This window comes from Hibiscus syriacus, unplaced genomic scaffold (assembly GCF_006381635.1).
Source record: "Hibiscus syriacus cultivar Baekdansim isolate YM2019G1 unplaced genomic scaffold, ASM638163v2 tig00005459_pilon, whole genome shotgun sequence".
NCBI lineage: Eukaryota > Viridiplantae > Streptophyta > Magnoliopsida > Malvales > Malvaceae > Hibiscus > Hibiscus syriacus.
In genome coordinates, this window is record NW_024062058.1 from 419,712 (window position 1) to 437,572 (window position 17,861).

Consider the following 17,861-nt stretch of genomic DNA (forward strand, 5'->3'; position numbering starts at 1 on the left):
TTCCAGTCCACGCGCCAAACAATCCGATCGTGAACATCAGGAGAGTCCACACCACAAAAACAAACATTCAGAAGGAAACTACACAAAAATCCTACAAGCTGCTGCTAACTGAAACAAAATATCAACAGAAAAGAAGACACTTGGGCCCACATTTCTCTCATATTCTGCAATGCTCACCATTCTCTCTACAAATGGTGAATGTGAGACAGGTACACAGTCACCAGTCTCTGGGCTCAAAAGGCTTACTTTTAAGCTGCGATGAAGTTCAACGATCTTTATGCTTCCCTTAGCGGACAGAAGCTGTTTGTGTCGCAAGCTAGGGCAAGGGACGACTGGGTATCCATTGATGAAGCATTTAAATACATAAAAGAGGTTCTTAAATGGGAAGAGGAGGGACCAAAACTATGGAGGAGAGGACTCGCTTGACAGCGCAGACGTTGGTTCCTAAATGTTTGTGCGTCAAAAAAGGATTCGGAATTTGCTTGTATAAAGAAAGTTGGAGCATTGTGGTACTCTTGATGTAGAAAGGAACATGTAGGAGCATTGTTGCCGCCTTGTATACTTTAAGTGGCAACTTAATTAAACATCTTAGTAGTTACAAACCCAGAAGTACGACTAAACATAGCAACCAAACAACATAAATTATGCAGAAAGGGAAATGAAAATGTACTTTCATCCACAAAAAAGGTGGATTTGATTGTATCTGATGAAAAATCCCAATACAAAGTTGAAGAAAGAGAAGTATGATGTTTTTCAGTTTTTAACTGTATCCTCCCTCAGGCATGCAACTGCCATTGTAGATCCAACGAATGCCAAAACGTGAAAAGTCTAGAACATAAGCCCCTCCTTTAAGAACAATGATTTAAAGATCCCTTCAAAGGAATCATACAAAGATGGCTCTACCTGCGCACATCACTAACACTTACCTCTCATCGCTCTCTCTCCTTTTCTTTCTTTTCGAATAACGAAATTGTTACAATGGGCAGAAGGAACCGGACAGGAAAATCATGATGCAACAAGGTCAGGCGTTTCAGCTTCAATTGATAATGAAGCAGTACGCACTTTTTCCATCCAACTATCCAACCGCTCACGCAAGGACTTGATCTGTGGAATCCCCAAAACTCTTGGCTGCACCCAAGAGACATGAACTGCTCCCTCAACTTGATCAATTATGCCCTCAATCAGATGAACCTGCAGTCGTTATTTGCAAAAAGGTTATACAAGTTATCTTTAGAATTTTGAATCATCTAAGAGACCAGAACAATGTAAATACAATGAAGCATCCCCAACAGAAATACAGACTTCGACTTCTACCAATGTTCACTATACTTGATAATTTGTTTTTTCCTTAGTTTTTGTCCAATGTTATTTGTTCCCCTTTAATAATTTGTATTCCCTATTAAGGCGTCATCAAAAATATTGAGATAAAGGAAAAGGAAAAGGAAAACTGAAAAAACAAAGATTGAAAAAATTGTGAATGTTTTTAACTTACAGACAGGCTCTTCATGAGAAGAAACTCAACATCCTCAATTGACAGTTTTGTTCTCTCAGAAATAACTTTTAACGGAATAGTTCGATCATCGGATGGCCGGCTACATTGAAACATATTGTAGTTTAGATTTTAACCATGCTTTCAATTATCAGCAACTTTGGCCACATCCCTTAGGGAACACTACAGCCATACACACCTGAAGATAATCTCCATCAAGCATAGAATATTAATTTTTTCCAACAGCTTCTTCTCATTCTCAACCAGGGCTGGTTGAGCACTCAATGCAGCATTGTGCACCCGACACAATTCTTCATAGCGAACCAAATTCCCTGTGTTGAAAGCTTGGAGGATATAATAAAGCCACTCCACCTTGGTCCCCAGAAGACTCTTTATCTGTAAAAGATGCCAAATGTCATCATCTCAAACATAACAGATTAAAAATATTAAAGCAAAGAAATTCAGAAGGAAAAGAACCTACAACACGAGCAGCCTTTTAAATCAGCCCGACACAATGAAAAATAAGTATGTATGCATGTAATTGCAATAGCATAATAGAAATACAAAACAAAAAGAAGCTCTTATCAGCTGGCACCTTTCGGCCACTACTAAGTTCCCTTGAACCTCCACATATATTTAACTTGAGCGTCATAAACAATACCTATGAACCTTATCTTTGTGCAATTAGAAGCAATTTTCTTAATCAAGCACTACATCGATCATCTCCATAACATTTTTGAGGAGCTCTCTACAGACAAAAGTGCTTCAAAATTTTCATCTAACCAAAGCTTGATTAACAGCCCAAACTAGAAAGCTTGATTAACCCCCAACTTACTTTGGAACTATATCAGATTTTAGACAACACAGACACAGAAACATCCCTCGATTAACCGTTGCTGGTATTTATCAGGCAAATAGCAGTATCCTGCCTTAAAAGTTAACTTATACATGCTTCACATATTAATAAAAGAGTAAATAAAAAGCAGGTCAGACTATCATCAATTAAAAGTTAACATTTACATAAAAAACTCACTAAAAAATAACAAACAGTCAGGAATATCATTTGAACTAAATAATGGCACATATTGATGTGGCGACATGAAACTATTTTGCCATTAAAACCATCAGATGCAACATATGGTGAAATTAAGAAACTTGATAAAAGATGTACTCACAATTGGATGAGCAAGGAGTTCTCCAAAGTTGTAGATGTTATCGCCCAAAAGAGCAGAAAGGGACAGATCAAATGCCAAATTCTATAACAAAAAAATTAAAGTAAAATGGAATGAAATAAAGCCAATGGATAAATTTATTCAGCAGCCAAATAAAAAGGTGCAAATGCTACTTAGCTTATGTATTTCTATCAATTTTATGACTGGGCTGGAAGGAACAGGAAAACAAAATACTTAAGAACCATTTTGCAATTAACATTATCTTTCAAATTGTGTTATGCCACTTTTGAGCTTTTTTTTTCCGTCAAATGTATACATGGCTACTTGATTCGCCATGATATTATAAAATTAGACATTGGAGATAAGAGAAGAAGTTTTAGCATGAAATAAAGGGTTCAAAAAACTAGTAAGACATGACTTTAGAGTTCAAATACACTACTATTACATGAATTGGGTGATAAAACGATTATCAAATAGTTAAAATAATAACCCCAGAGGGACTCTGAAGCCTGACCAATAGAAAGTGTACCATACGCTTCATAAATAAGAAAAAATAATGGCCAACAACGGTGGGGATTGTTAGTAAAATGCTAGACTTCAAATAACTAGATTCAACTATATGCAGTCTCAAATGTAAATAACATTTTTTTAAAAGTAAGATTAACGAGCTCCAAGAATATCATAAGGTAGTAAAATTGGACTAGCAGAAAGCATATTAACCAATAAAAGCATACCAGCTTAAAAGATTCTGTGAGAGACTCCACTGATGTGTAAGCAAGATAAAGGAGAGCACATTTGTAGAACTCCGCAAATTCTTGACGAAATTTATGGTATTGAGATGAAACCCAATAGTAGGTAGCATATACAGATGGATCTATGTCAGTCATACTGTCAAGGGTACTCTTTCCATCATCAAGAAGTTTCCTGCATTCTTTTTGATCTCCTTGCTCAAGCTTGAATTTGGAAATTTGCATCTTAATATAAAGAATTGGCTCTTCTATGCGCTGCTCTTTAGTAGCCTGAAGCTTTTCAATCACGCCTTCAAGAAAACTGATAGCGGTCTCTTTCTCTGAGTACTGCTGAGAAACTATAACAGCAAAATGTGAAAGCTTGAGGGGATTAATTTTGATCTCGAAGTCGGTGATAAAGTTGTGATACAACTTTATCAGTGCATCTCCAGCCTGAAATTTACGAGAAACAAGTGCTATAGGAAGTTAGATGACCTAGCCAACATCTACCAAATGGGGTACAATTAGTTCATTTTCTAAATATGTACGCATGAACCACTAAAACAAATAGAAAGCCAAACTTTCAAAATAAAAAATCATCAAGTAAGCCTCGCTTCAGATTAGTTATCCATCCATTATACACTGACAAAAGAAAGCAGTAGAAATCGCAATTGAATTTTCCAGATGTAGAAAACAAAAACAATAGTCATAAAAGAACTGCCCCTAATAAACATGAAAAAGCTTTAGATGCTAATTGTGATTTTTCATATACTTCATCAAACTTAATCCTGCGTGCAAGCCCGAAGGTTTCCACTATTTTCCCTTTTTACTGCAAGTTAACAACAATTACATGACCAAAAACATTACAATAAAAAATAAAAGGCAAGACCCAACTGAGTATACTTTCTTTAACAATCTCCGAGTTATTAAACAGCAAGGCAATAAACATTTCCTATTTGTTTCGTTCCAAAGTTTAAACTAAAAATAGTAAAGAAAACACACACAGAAAAAAAAAAAACCTAATTAACCCCCGAAATGAAATCCCAATTCTACTATAAAACCCTATGGGGAAAGAAAAGAAAAGAAAAAGATAATTAACTACATTCAAAACCCCTAACTCCCCAATTCTAAAAATCCAAAATGCAGAAGAGATCTACGAACTCCAAACCCAAACAACATGGAATAGAATGAAAGACCTGAAAGGCGGAGAGTGCAACGAACTGGTCGAGCTTGAGAGTGAGCTGATGCCAGAGTTTCTTCAGATACAGATCTGCAATAGAACTGAACCAGTAGGCTAGCTCCGGATGTTCATTTTGAATGGACTCTAGGTATTGCAAGGCCGCCATGGATCTCAAAAACACTCCACAGAGTCGAAACACAGAGAGAGAAGCTGAAGCCTCAAGGGTTCAGAAATTTCAACTTTGGTTTTCTGTGTCTCAATACGAGTTCTGAAGCGGAAAACAAGAAACTCAATCGACGAAAGAAAATGTTTTCCGGACCTAAAAGATTATTATACTTCGGGTTGGCTTGTTGTGCAAGTTAAACTGAGCGGATAATGGGCTTTTCCGGGTTACATGATCTTGTAGTTGGAGCACATATTTCCTGGCCCTCTATTAATTAAGAGTTAGATAATAAATGAATTTTTAAAAATATTTATATATGATATTATTATATTTTTAGTTCCCAAAATTTATGTATTATATTAATTTTATTCTAGTCCGAAATAATTTAACAAATTCAATCTTATATATTTAAATATTTCATGAATTTAATTTTCTTTTCAATCTTATATTCAATATTTGGAAGGGATTACAAGGAATAGCTCCGTCCCTATTAGGAGATGACTTGAGAAGAACTCGAAGTACGATTCTCAGCAAGAAAAGGTAAAAAGGGTTGAGAAATTGAAAATCAAGGAAACTCATAATATAAATTATAAAATCCATATGAATGTACATAAAGGGGGAATGTTTCCAAGTCTATTATATTACAAATTTATTGACACGATGTTGGGATAAGAAATGGTCAAATAACACTAATGCACACTCAAACATTCAGGAAATCACACAAGTATTGAAAACACAGGGCATTCTTATAATACATAAAACTACATAAAAACACGACATTGCAACTGATGTTTGAACACGAAGCTCATCCTGGAAACCATTTATTGTCTTGTGTACTAACAGGGGGCAGCCTGCAGTTTGGATCATTTATTTATGATTGCATTGCTAAATAAGGAAACACCTGCAGTTTGGAACAGGGTTAGTTGTTTAGGGCACTTTGTATTTCTGTCATGTCTCGGAACAAAATAGATTAACTGAGACAAGATAGTTGATTATTGTATGAAGTGAAAAGATGTGGGGGAGCTATGAGTATGTCAAATATGAAATCATGCATGGCTAACCTGTTTGGTGAGGTCTTTTCTTTTGTCTTCCATTGAATCTCAATTCTCAGCAGCTGGAGTGGCTTCCTTTGGTGGGGGTGACTCTATGATCTTTGTAACAGATTTGTTCACTTTAAATCCGGCTTCGGATCGAGTCCAAGAGGGCAGGTCTGACAGTTGCAATGTTTTCAATTTTGGTAATTCACGGTCGATCATCGACTCCGGAAAAACACTATTCATTTTAACACAATGCTTGATTCGGAGAATTTCCAGCTTTTCAGGCACCTGTTGTGATGAGAAAACAGTTTCAAGCATTGGACAATATGATATATGCAAATGCTTGAGTTTGATTCCACTTGTGCTTTGAGTGGCCTGCAATTCTTTGTTTGCTAAACCGGTAGCATCTGTCCCTGCTTCCTCGTCCTTCTTTCCCTTGTCTACTGAACTTGGATCCTGCGTCTCTGCTTCCTCCTCCTCCTTTCCCTTGTCCACTGAAGTTGCACCCTCCGGTTCTTCATCTCTGTTGTCTTCTAAACTTGCAGCTTGCATCTTCACTTCCTCGTCCTTCTTACCCTTATCTATTGGACTAGCATCCTCTGGTCCTTTGCCTTCATCGTCTGGACGTGAAGCCGTCGCCTCCCTTTCCTTGACTTTATCTTCAGTACTCATCACCTGCATTTGTTTTGGGGCTGAACTTGTCATATCTGGCACTTTCTTGCCTACTGAAGACGCCGTGTTCTGCCCTTCTTTGTCTTTTGGATTCATTGTTTGCATTTTCTGATTTGTGGAATCCGGGGTCTGGATTTCCTTGTCGTCCGGCCCTTTATCTCCGACAAAAGTCTTTAAGCTATCACAAAATGTAATTTTTGAGAGTTTCAAGATTTTCAGGGATCTCTGATGGGAAAAGAGTTTCAAGCTTCGGGCAGCAGTCTATGTACAAACTCTTTATGCTCCCAAAACTCAGGGATTGCACCTTCTCGTCGTACAAACTCTTCAACTCGGGAAGGTTCGAAATCCATAGTATCTCAAGGGTTCCCCACTTCCCTTGATCCGCCTCCACAAAAATGGTTACCATTTTGTTGCAACGCTCTAACCAACAACCACTGATGTTCTTCAAGCTATCAGGCTTTAGATCAGACAAGTTGTTCATAAAGCCATTTTCGAGCAAGACGACATACCTGGCATGCTCAAGAAGAACCTCAATACCAGTGGGAAAACCATCAAATCCATGGATTTCCAAAGATTCGCGAACTGCATCTTCACTAGGAAATTTTCTGACCTTGGTGTAGATATCACCAAAGATATGCTTACGGCTGTCACAGTAATTGTCCTCATCTTTGCTTTTTGCTCGGACCGATGAAATTGAATTCCTGATACTCTCCAGCAATGCGGAATTTTCCTTTAAACTTTTGAGGAGTTCTGTGCCTTGCACAACTATTCTTGGCTTGCTATCCCCTTGAGGAATCTCAGAAGACTCAGAGATACAACAGTGATCCAGCTTTAGCTCCATCGGTAGGGCGTCGACGTTCTTCCCACCTTTAAATTCATCGGCCACCATCCCCGGTAGATGAAGACTCTTCATATTTCTTAAGTCTGAAATTTTGTCTCCAAGATTTTCCACTTGAATCCCTGACAGATCTAGCACCTCAAGCTGACTCAATGTGTTCAGCGATGGCAGCTCCTTTAAGCTCGAACAACCTTTTAGCAAAAGCTGCTTTAAATCAGTAAGTTTAACGAGAGATGATGGCAAAGACTCCACAGCCTCCCCAGAAAGATCAAGAACTTCAAGTTTCTTTGGTAAATACTCCACAGCCTCCCCAGAAAGATTTTCCAAAGATTTAATGCGATCACATGCATTTTTTGGATAACCTGAGTCTCTGAAGCTTAGACAGCCTACTCAAAGCTTCGAAATTGATACGCTCCAAGTTTAAAGAGCTTGTACCACGTAGGTCAAGCTCGAAAAGGTTTGGAAGGCTTTGAAAATCTGGAGCTTCTTTGAGTTGGGTGCACTTGTTTAGAATAATGGAACGGAGTTTTTTAGAAGATATGTTTGGCAGGGTTGAAATCTGGGTTTCTGAGAGATCAAGGTCTTCAAGCTCAGGCGTGTGCTTCAAGGAATCTATTTCTGACAGAGCTTTGTAACCTGAAAGTTTGATAATCTTAAGCTTATTAAGATCTTCCAACCTTGGAAATTGCTCAGCCTGGCTCTTACAATCCGAGAGATCAAGTTCCTCAAGGTTAGTGAGCCCTTCAAAGGAGCCAAAGGTTTTCGACTCGGGAAGTCTTTCGAATGAGCAACCCTTTAGCAAAAGCTTGCGAAGATTGCCAAGCTTGGAAAGAGAAGGAAAACATTTTACTTGGGAGTTTGAGAGGTCAAGGGACTGAAGACTGGTCAGGTTTACAAAAAAATCATCTGGGAACTTTTGCAGACCAGAGGAATTGGAAAGATCAAGAGCCTGTAGGTCAGTGAGCCCCTGTGAGTTCAGGAGCTTTTCGAGCTTAGAACAACTTTTCAGTGTGAGACGACACAGATGTTTGCCGAGGCTTTCGGGCAAAAATCGGATATTGGTTTCAGATAGGTCAAGGAATCTAAGATTGTCAGTACCATCAAAGCAATCGAAGAAGATTTCCTTTATCCTAGTAGCACCTGAAATATCAAGTACCTTGAGTTTTTCCAGACGTTTCATGAAGCGCAAACCAGCCAAACGATCACATCCTTTAGCCAAGAGGATGGTTAGTTTCGGAAGGGTCTGAACAATCGGCAGCTTCTCGATTTTGGTTCCGGAAAAATCAGCGAATCGAAGCTCTTTAAATGACTTGAAGCTTTTTTCTCGGAGCCTATTCAAAGAGCATGATCCAGAAAGGTCGATTACCTCCATATGTTTGAGATTTGCTAGCTTTGGCAGAGCCTCCAGGAAATGACAGTCTTTAAGGATGAGCCTTCGTAGTTCTTTCAAGCTGGAGACTTGAGGCAATGACTTGATTCCCAGTGCAGATAGATTAAGGCTTTGAAGCTTGGTCATTTTATCGAAAAGGCCTTCCTCCATTTCGGTCAGATTCGGCGAACCAGATACCTCGAGGACCACTAATTTCTCAAGATCCTTAATCTGATCGACCGAATTAAGCAGATAACAGCCTCTTAGCACGAGCAGAAGCAAATCCTTTATTTGACATATGGGTGGGAGTGATTGCATCCTGGGATTGAAAAGGGCCAAAACTTTGAGATCCTTTTCTTTGAAGTATGTATCATTGTCTTCCCTGCATAGGCTGCTTCCATCAATCAGCATTGAGGAAATTGATTTCCCTTCCTTATCCACACTCACTGTTCTCATCATGCCCTCAGTAGGTGCCATTCTTTCAAACACTTTGCTATCTTGACCCTTGAGCATGCCGGCCAGACCCAGCTTCGATTTCTCGAAGTGTTCTCGACATTCGTGATCCTCGAGAGTACGTGTTGCTCGTTCAAGAACAATAAGATTGTCCTCCTGCATCTTCAGTATGCCAAGATCTACCAGCTCCATCATGATACCGTATCCCTTCTCGTAAGCCTTCTTCACACCATCGGCAAGATCAAGATGGCCTTCGAGGATCCAGTGAGCGATCAGCGCATTGTACTGAACACCTCCATGATTCCCCAACAAGTTCCAGCTATGCCAAAAGAAATCAAACAAACCATCATTCTTTTCGATCAACGTCTCGTAAACAAAACGAAGAACCGGTATCTCATCATTGGGTTTTGCGGCCTTGAAAAGTTGAAGTGCTGCATCTAAAGCAGGAGCCGATGGTATGTGATCTTGTTCCGCAACTGCAATGCGCTTCAAGGCTCCTGCTAACATGATGAGTTGAGCAGGCAAAACCTTGGTTTTATCTGGAAAATGTTCTTTAATTTCCTCGTACAATTTTTCGAATTTCGATTTCGAAGGCTCAAGAATGCCGTCCCCAACCCTTTCTTTTAAGAAAGTCACCGTCTCTTCTTTTTCGGAAAAGGGTTCGACTTTGATCTCATGGACAGACTCATTCAACTTTCCTCCGGTTGATGTGATTAAGAACCTGATCTTGGATTCGGATTCGTGTACCTTAAGTTCCTTGGCAATAGTCTGCATATTCGGTTCATCGGAATCCAAAGAAAGCAAGTGAAAGATGTGATCCTTCAAATGGGGTAACTCATCAATCTTTACATCTCCTTCAGAATCCAACACCAGCAAAAGATTTATGTGTTTGGTCTCATCTTTACTTTTACTTCCCAAATAGATGTCCTTCCAAAGCTTTTCGGCTACTTTCCCCATCAGCTTCTTCAAATTGTCAACAAGCTCCTCCTTTTTCTTCTCTTCCTTCTTCTTTTCGTCGGTGTTATTATAGTCGGCATCTTCCCAGGTGCTACCGATGTTAGGGACGGACAACTGACGAGCAATGGATTGGAGAAGAGACATGCCTTCGTCTTGCTTATCTCTTAGGCTCAGAGACAACCAAAGAGACATTTGGAAGGGGCATTTTTCGTCGTCGGCGCGTCTAGTCACTTCTTTGGCCAGCCATGTTTTCCCTGTTCCTGGACTTCCGGTGAGGACAATGTCTCTGTGCAGCTGATTCAGTATCACGTCTACTACTTCCTTCTTGGCTTTTACACTTGTCAGCATCGTTTCCTTCCCTGCCCGCATTCAAGCAATTATTAATTAAAAAATTAAAAAAATCTTTTAGAAAAATCATCAGGAAAATAAATCTAATTTGTTATCATTAGTTAAAGGAACGATTTTAACGATAGGAGGATTCAATTAACATAGATTGATAGTTTGAGATAAAATTATATTATTTCAAATTAAAAGATAAATATAAAATTATAATTATAATTTAAGTACAATTAACTCTATTTAATTTTGTGAATGTAAAAATAAAAAAAATTAACTGGTTGAGTTTCCATTTTGAATATAATTTTAAATATTTCATCCATCTAGAATACATCACAAAATTATAAATTAATAATAATAAAATATTTAACAAACAGGGAAAATCATTTTTAGAAAGACCAATGATGAAAAATGAATAAAAACATAACGTTAATTATTTTATCAGATAATGGATCCTAAAATCATTATATGATTTTTTTAAAACATAAATTATCATACACTTGAACTAATGTTATTATATGGATGTAAATGTAAATACCTGCATTAGCCTGTGGTGTCTCTTTCCCTGCAGTCTCAGTCGAAGGTATTTCTCCTGATCCAAAAAAGTAATGAAATATTTTAAATCAATTGATGATTTTTCTAATAACATGATAAAAATTATCTTAGACTAATCATAATATTTTAATATCAATCAAAATTAAAATAATATTTTTCTCGTTACATTACGTATTTGATTAACATTAAACTAAATATTCTTGTTTGTGTACTCCTATTAAATAATATATGTTTATTCTACACAACATCATTTTATTAAAAATCAAAAATAATATTTAAAAATAACAATTGTACCAATTGTTTCATTCTTGAATTTTGGTTTTTATCCGTTTTAATTAGTTTTCAAGTGTTTTTACTCAAAATTGTTTTGAATTGATTATAATATTTAATGTTAATCAAAACTAAAATTATATTTTTTTTTCAAAATAATGGGATGCACTGACCCTATGTATATAATACTATATATGTTATCCATTAATCACCAATTTTCATTGTTATATTTAATTGAGTTTTATCAGAAATCTCTAATTTTATATTGGTTCTTAAAATTTTTAAAATATCTAATTGCATCCTCAAATTATTTTAAATTTATAAGAAAAATCAAAATGAACCGAGACATACAAATTACACATGACAAAAAATAGCATAAACACGTCTCAATTCATTTCAATTTTTTATATTTTTTTAATAATTGTTATTATAAAGAAACACATTATTAAGGTCGATCGATTGGTTTGTACAAAATTTAAAAATTATATATGTAGTAACTGAATATAAATCATGTATGAACAAATAAAACATATGATTTTTTACAGAGATAGACCGAAGGGGCAGCAGATGAGGATAGTCGACCCTAAAAGTTTCAAATTTCTATATATCTTAGATATTTTCTTTATATTTTTTATTGAAAATTTATTTTTATTCCTTTAAAATTTTATAAGTTTACTCTTTCTTAAAATTAAATAAATTCACCTTCCATAATGTAAAATCTCTAATTTATCATATATTAAAAATAATAATAGTATGATAGATGTCTGGAAATACCTTGATTGCCCTGTGGCGTATCTTTTCCTGTAGTCTCAGTCAAAGGTGTTCCTCCTGATCCAAAAAATTAATGAAATATTTTAAACTTAAAATTAACTGTTGTTTTCGAATTTGATTCACTTTTTTTAGTTTAAACTTAAAATCAAAACTAAAATTATATTTTTTCCAAAATAAAGGGATGCACTGACCCTATGTATATAATACTATATATGTTATCCATTAATCACCAATTTTCATCGTTATATTTAATTGAGATTTATCATACATCTCTAATTTTATATTGGATCTTAAACTTTTTAAAATATCTAATTGCATCCTCAAATTATTAGTTTATCAATTAGATCATTTGTTATTAAATTTATTAGTTTAAGTATTAAATGTTACATTATATCTTTTACATATTATAATATGAGTTGGTATAATTGTGATTGATTTTGTTTTAAAGTCTATGGCTACTTTTGGTTTGAAAAAAAAACTTAATCAAATAAAAAGAAAAAAAAAGAACAAAGAAAATAACCTTCTTGATTATTTTATATTTTGTAACTTTATTTACAAAGTTGTTATTCGTACCAATAAAATTCTATTTTGATATAAAAATATTTTTATTATATTTATGTTTTAAATTTATGGTTATGTTTTTAAATAATGTTATTTACTTCTGCACAGATAAAATATATCTTATTAATAAATGAAACATTCATTTATCTTATATTAATCTATAATAAAATGATCTAAATTTTAAATAAATTATGGATATAAAACTAAAATTAAATAATTTTATAAATTAAAAAAAAATCAAAATGAACCGAGACATACAAATCACACATGACAAAAAATAGCATAAACACGTCTCAATTCATTTCAATTTTTTATATTTTTTAATAATGGTTATTACAGAGAAACATATTCATAATGTATTTCTGTTTTTTTTTCAAGTATTTGTAATACCTTTTACATACTAGTAGTTTACTGTAATTATTTTTATATTTATGTTATCTATCTCATATTTTATATATTTTATTATAATTATTTAATTTTAAATCTTATTTTTTTAAGAATTTATAGAATTAATTAATTTGTGGTGAATGCAAGATATTATATGTTCAAAGATTCTCTCTCATTCGGTAATGAACACTCATACACTCCTATATACGTGGTGCTTAAACCCAAAACCTCAAGAGATAAAAATAATTCTTAAACTACTAAGGTCGATTGGTTTGTACAAAATTATAAATTATATATGTAATAATTGAATATAAATCATGTATGAACAAATAAAACATGTGATTTTTCACAGAGATAGACCGAAGGGGAAATAGATGAGGATAGTCGACCCTAAAAGTTTCAAATTTCTATATATCTTAAATATTTTCTTTATAATTTTTTATTGAAAATTTATTTTTATTCCTTTAAAATTTTATAAATTTACTCTTTCTTAAAATTAAATAAATTCACCTTTCATAATGTAAAATCTCTAATTTATCATATATTAAAAATAATAGTAGTATGGTAGATGTCTGGAAATACCTTGATTGCCCTGTGGCGTATCTTTTCCTACAGTCTCAGTCAAAGGTGTCCCTTCTAATCCAAAAAAGTAATAATATTTAATGTTAATAAAAATTCAAATAATATTTTTTTTCAAAATAATGGGATGCACTTACCCTATGTATATAATAATATATGTGTTATCTATTAATCACCATTTTTTATCGTTATATTTAATTTAGTTTTATCAGACATCTCTAATTTTATATTGGTTCTTAAATTTTTTAAAATATCTAATTGCATCCTCAAATTATTAGTTTATCAATTAGATCATTTTGTTATTAATTTTTTTAGTTTAAGTATTAAATGTTACATTATATCTTTTACATATTATAATATGAGTTGGTATAATTGTGATTGTTTTTGTTTTAAAGTCTATGGTTACTTTTGTTTGGAAAAAAAAAACTTAATCAAATAAAAAGAACAAAGAAAATAATTTTCTTGATTATTTTAAATTTTGTAAATATTATTTCTTTCTCTTTATTTACAAAATCCTCCTACTCGTAATCGTTATGCATCATATTAAAGTTGTTATTCGTACCTATAAAATTCTATTTTGATATAAAATTATTTAAGCACTTTCTTGATTATTTTAAATTTTGTAAATATTAAAGTTGCTATTCGTACCTATAAAATTCTATTTTTACAAAATTCTATTTACATAGTAGTTTACTATAATTAATTTTAGTACACTTTATATTTATGTTATCTATCTCATATTTTATATATTTTATTATAATTATTTAATTTTAATTCTTATTTTTTTAAGAATTAAAAAAAAATAATTTGGGGTGAATGCAGTATATGTTCAAAGATTCCCGCTCATTCGGCAATGAACACTCATACACTCCTACATATACGGTGCTCAAATCCAAAACCTTAAGAGATAACAATAATTCTTAAATTATTAAGGTCGATTGGTTTGTACAAAATTTAAAAATTATATATGTAGTAACTGAATATAAATCATGTATGAACAAATAAAACATATGATTTTTCACAGAGATAGACCGAAGGGGCAACAGATGAGGATAGTCGACCGTAAAAGTTTCAAATTTCTATATATCTTAGATATTTTCTTTATACTTTTTATTGAAAATTTATTTTTATTCCTTTAAAATTTTATAAATGTATTCTTTCTTAAAATTAAATAAATTCACCTTCCATAATGTAAAATCTCTAATTTGTCATATATTAAAAATAATAATAGTATGGTAGATGTCTGGAAATACCTTGATTGCCCTGTGGCGTGTCTTTTCCTTCAGTCTCAGTCAAAGGTGTTTCTCCTGTTCGAAAAAAGTAATGAAAGATTTTAAAATATATACTATACATTATACACATTATATTAATTGATGTTTTTTCCTAATAAAATGATAAAATGTTATCTTTAATTAGTTAAAATACTTAATATCAATCAAAATTAAAGCAATATTCTTTCTCGTTGCACTACGTATTTGATTAGCATTAAATAATATTTTCTTATTTGTATATTAAATAATATATATTTATTCTACATTTGGATTGTTTTTTAATTTGATTCACTTTTTTAGTTTAAACTTAAAATTAACTACTGTTTTAATTTAGTTTAAATTAAAATCAACTACGATCATGTCAAGTCAGATTATAATATGATACATAAGATATAATGTGATATCTAATAGTTAAATGAATGGTTTAATAACAAAAGGAGTTAATTGGGAGATACTAATAGGTTGAGGATGTAATTAGAATATGTTAAAATTTGAGAACAAATATAAAACCTTGGTCATAATTTAAGAACAATTGATATAATTAACTGTATTCAGTTTTATGCTTTAAAAAATCAAATTAAATATTTAACTGTAAAATTCATGGGATAATGGTTTCGGGGAAAAAAGAATGACTCATATTAAGTGAGATAAATTATTTTCTCATTTAGGATGAAATGAACAGTGTAGGAACAAAAACGATCGAATAACTTGGCGTCTTTGAAAAGACACTCGGAAGACACGACATCTTTTGAGTTGTTACTTTATTAAGGTTGACTTCAAACTGTATGCAACCCGAAGAAGATGTTGTGTCTTTCAAATGTTTTCCAAATACGTCAGGTGATTTGACCGTCTTTTTGTGCACTGATCATTCTATTCGATTGAGAAAATAATTTTTCAACACACCATATAAGCTATTCTTTTTTTTCCACCCATTATTTAAAAAAATTAACCTATATTTAATAATATAATTTAACAGTTAATCAATCTAGAAAAAATATTAATTAATAATTTAAAAATATACATAAAAATAAGAAAATTTTAAAAATGCAAAAATCGTTTTTTAAAAAGACCAGTGATGAAAATGAATGAAACATAATATCATTTTGTTGTAAAACCAAAAATAATATATAGAAGAAAAAAAACAATTTTTTCGACTATTTTGTAGTTTTATTTTATAGGGCAAAGTACATAAATGATCCATCGACTGGATATTGATTTATTAAGTATTCGACTATTAAAAGTCATAATATAGTCCTCTTACTATAGGGGCTATAGAGAGATGCTTTGTTGAGTCCCTTGGATATTAAAAGTTATAAAATGATCACTCGACTATTAATTATATTTTAAACTCGTCAATTTTCATTAAAAATTAACGAAACTATGAGCTGTATATTAACCTGCTGACTGAGATATGATAAAATTTGATCTCACAATATCAAACAACCATCATATCTCATTTAATACGTTAACATCCAGTTCAGATAACCGTTAATTTTTAACAGAAAAATGAGTTTAGAACATATTGAATTGTCGAGTTCAACTAAATAAATGATCCCAAAATTATAATACCTTGATTAGCCTGTGGGGTCTCTTTTTCCTGCTGTCTCCGTTGATGGTATTCCCCCGGAACTTTGATCCGCCGTATTAGCTTTGACTATCACACGCAAAATAAATGATTAATGAATAATAAATTTTCTCATTTTATCTATTTAACGTAAATAATTGAACAATTTAATTAATCGATTTTTCATTCAACCAATTGAGCCGAGTGGTATAGTCTTTAATTCCACAAGGACAAATCTAGATACCTGATAAAATTAGGGTAAACTATATATTTAGTAGTCCATCCATTTTCACGGTTTCGTTTTCATCATCTTACTCTTTTTATAAATCGTATTTAACATTATGTTTTGATTCTGTTTTGATCACCCCAACGTTAAAAAATAAACAAAATTATTGATGTGATAACTATTTTTATTTTTCTCTAATGATGATATGACATTACTTTATGGTGGCATGTCGGCATCACTGTTAATAATCATATGTGACCAAAATGAAACGAAAACGCAACCTTAGGTATGATTTTGAAAAAAGAAAACAGTTGGGTGACCAAAACGAAACATTGAGAATAGGTGGGTGACTAAATACGTAGTTTGCCCATAAAATTATCATAGAGTCGAACTAGTTTTGATATACGTAAATACCTTGATCACCCTCATTCCCCGCAGTCCCAGCCGGAGGCAGTCCCCCTGAGCTTTGGTCCGCCGTTTGAACTTTGTCTATCACACGTAAAACCAGACACAATTAATATTTCATCGACCTAACCAAACGAACAAAGCTGAAGTATTCGAAATTTTATAACAACAAGAACAATAATGAAAAGGAAGCAAAAATAAAAACCTGGTTCCATAGCTGCAGTCAAATCACAAACGAAAACCACAAAATAGTTTCAGTGCTCTCAAATGCTGATTTGAACTCTAGTACCTGCTTTCGCCCCTTGCCCCCCTTTTTATAGCTAAAGAGGGGTGGGGCTCGGGGACTCTTTTCCCTATAACATTGTTATTCTCAGAGTTAGAGATTCTGAATTCAAACACGATATTCGTAAGAGTATGTAAATATTTATTATCAAATGATTGCAAATATTTCGAATATGTATATTATTATATATCTTTCTAACATTTCATAAGGATAAGATGGGTTTGATTTCATTAGGTTCAATGGATTTTTGAAGCGTTTGTTTTAATCTAATTATTAATTTTTCATAAGATAATCATGATTTTTAAGATATAAAGAGGCGGAACTTCATGGGGTCGAGATGAGCCTTGGCCCCCACCCAATTATTTTTTAAGTATTAATTAATATTAAAAAATACATATATTTTAAAAATAAAGAAAGAAAATTTATCACCCTCAATGAAAAAAACTGTATTTATGAAAAATAAAAAAAATTAACTCAGTTGTATAAATTTTTAGTTCCACCCCTCAACATATATTTTATACATTATTCAAACACTTCGATTAAATTTTTAATTTCATCATTTTTTTTGCTTAGCCCTAATGCTTGATATGATTAA

At 32.9% G+C, this 17,861-nt stretch overlaps 2 protein-coding genes and 1 long non-coding RNA gene across 3 annotated transcripts; all 3 read right to left on the reverse strand.

Annotated features, from left to right (window-relative positions):
- Positions 1-668: 668 nt before the first annotated feature.
- LOC120199509 (26S proteasome non-ATPase regulatory subunit 13 homolog B-like) lies at positions 669-4,887 on the reverse strand. The gene is made up of 6 exons (XM_039200566.1): positions 4,586-4,887; positions 3,396-3,842; positions 2,665-2,745; positions 1,689-1,885; positions 1,493-1,592; positions 669-1,191 (listed from the first exon to the last, which is right to left on the reverse strand). Exons 1-6 carry the CDS (start codon positions 4,733-4,735, stop codon positions 1,006-1,008), a joined length of 1,161 nt encoding a protein of 386 aa, XP_039056497.1. The 5' UTR covers positions 4,736-4,887; the 3' UTR covers positions 669-1,005.
- A 469-nt stretch (positions 4,888-5,356) lies between these two features.
- LOC120199512 (putative disease resistance protein At4g19050) lies at positions 5,357-10,411 on the reverse strand. Its single transcript, XM_039200568.1, is given in 4 exon segments — positions 5,357-5,633; positions 5,794-6,639; positions 6,641-7,596; positions 7,631-10,411. Coding segments are annotated over 3 exon segments (4,539 nt in total). The 5' UTR covers positions 10,407-10,411; the 3' UTR covers positions 5,357-5,633; positions 5,794-5,832.
- A 4,358-nt stretch (positions 10,412-14,769) lies between these two features.
- LOC120199515 lies at positions 14,770-17,066 on the reverse strand. The gene is made up of 3 exons (XR_005523463.1): positions 16,993-17,066; positions 16,358-16,442; positions 14,770-14,824 (listed from the first exon to the last, which is right to left on the reverse strand). It is a non-coding gene; the product is annotated as an uncharacterized LOC120199515 (long non-coding RNA).
- Between the last annotated feature and the right edge of the window lie 795 nt (positions 17,067-17,861).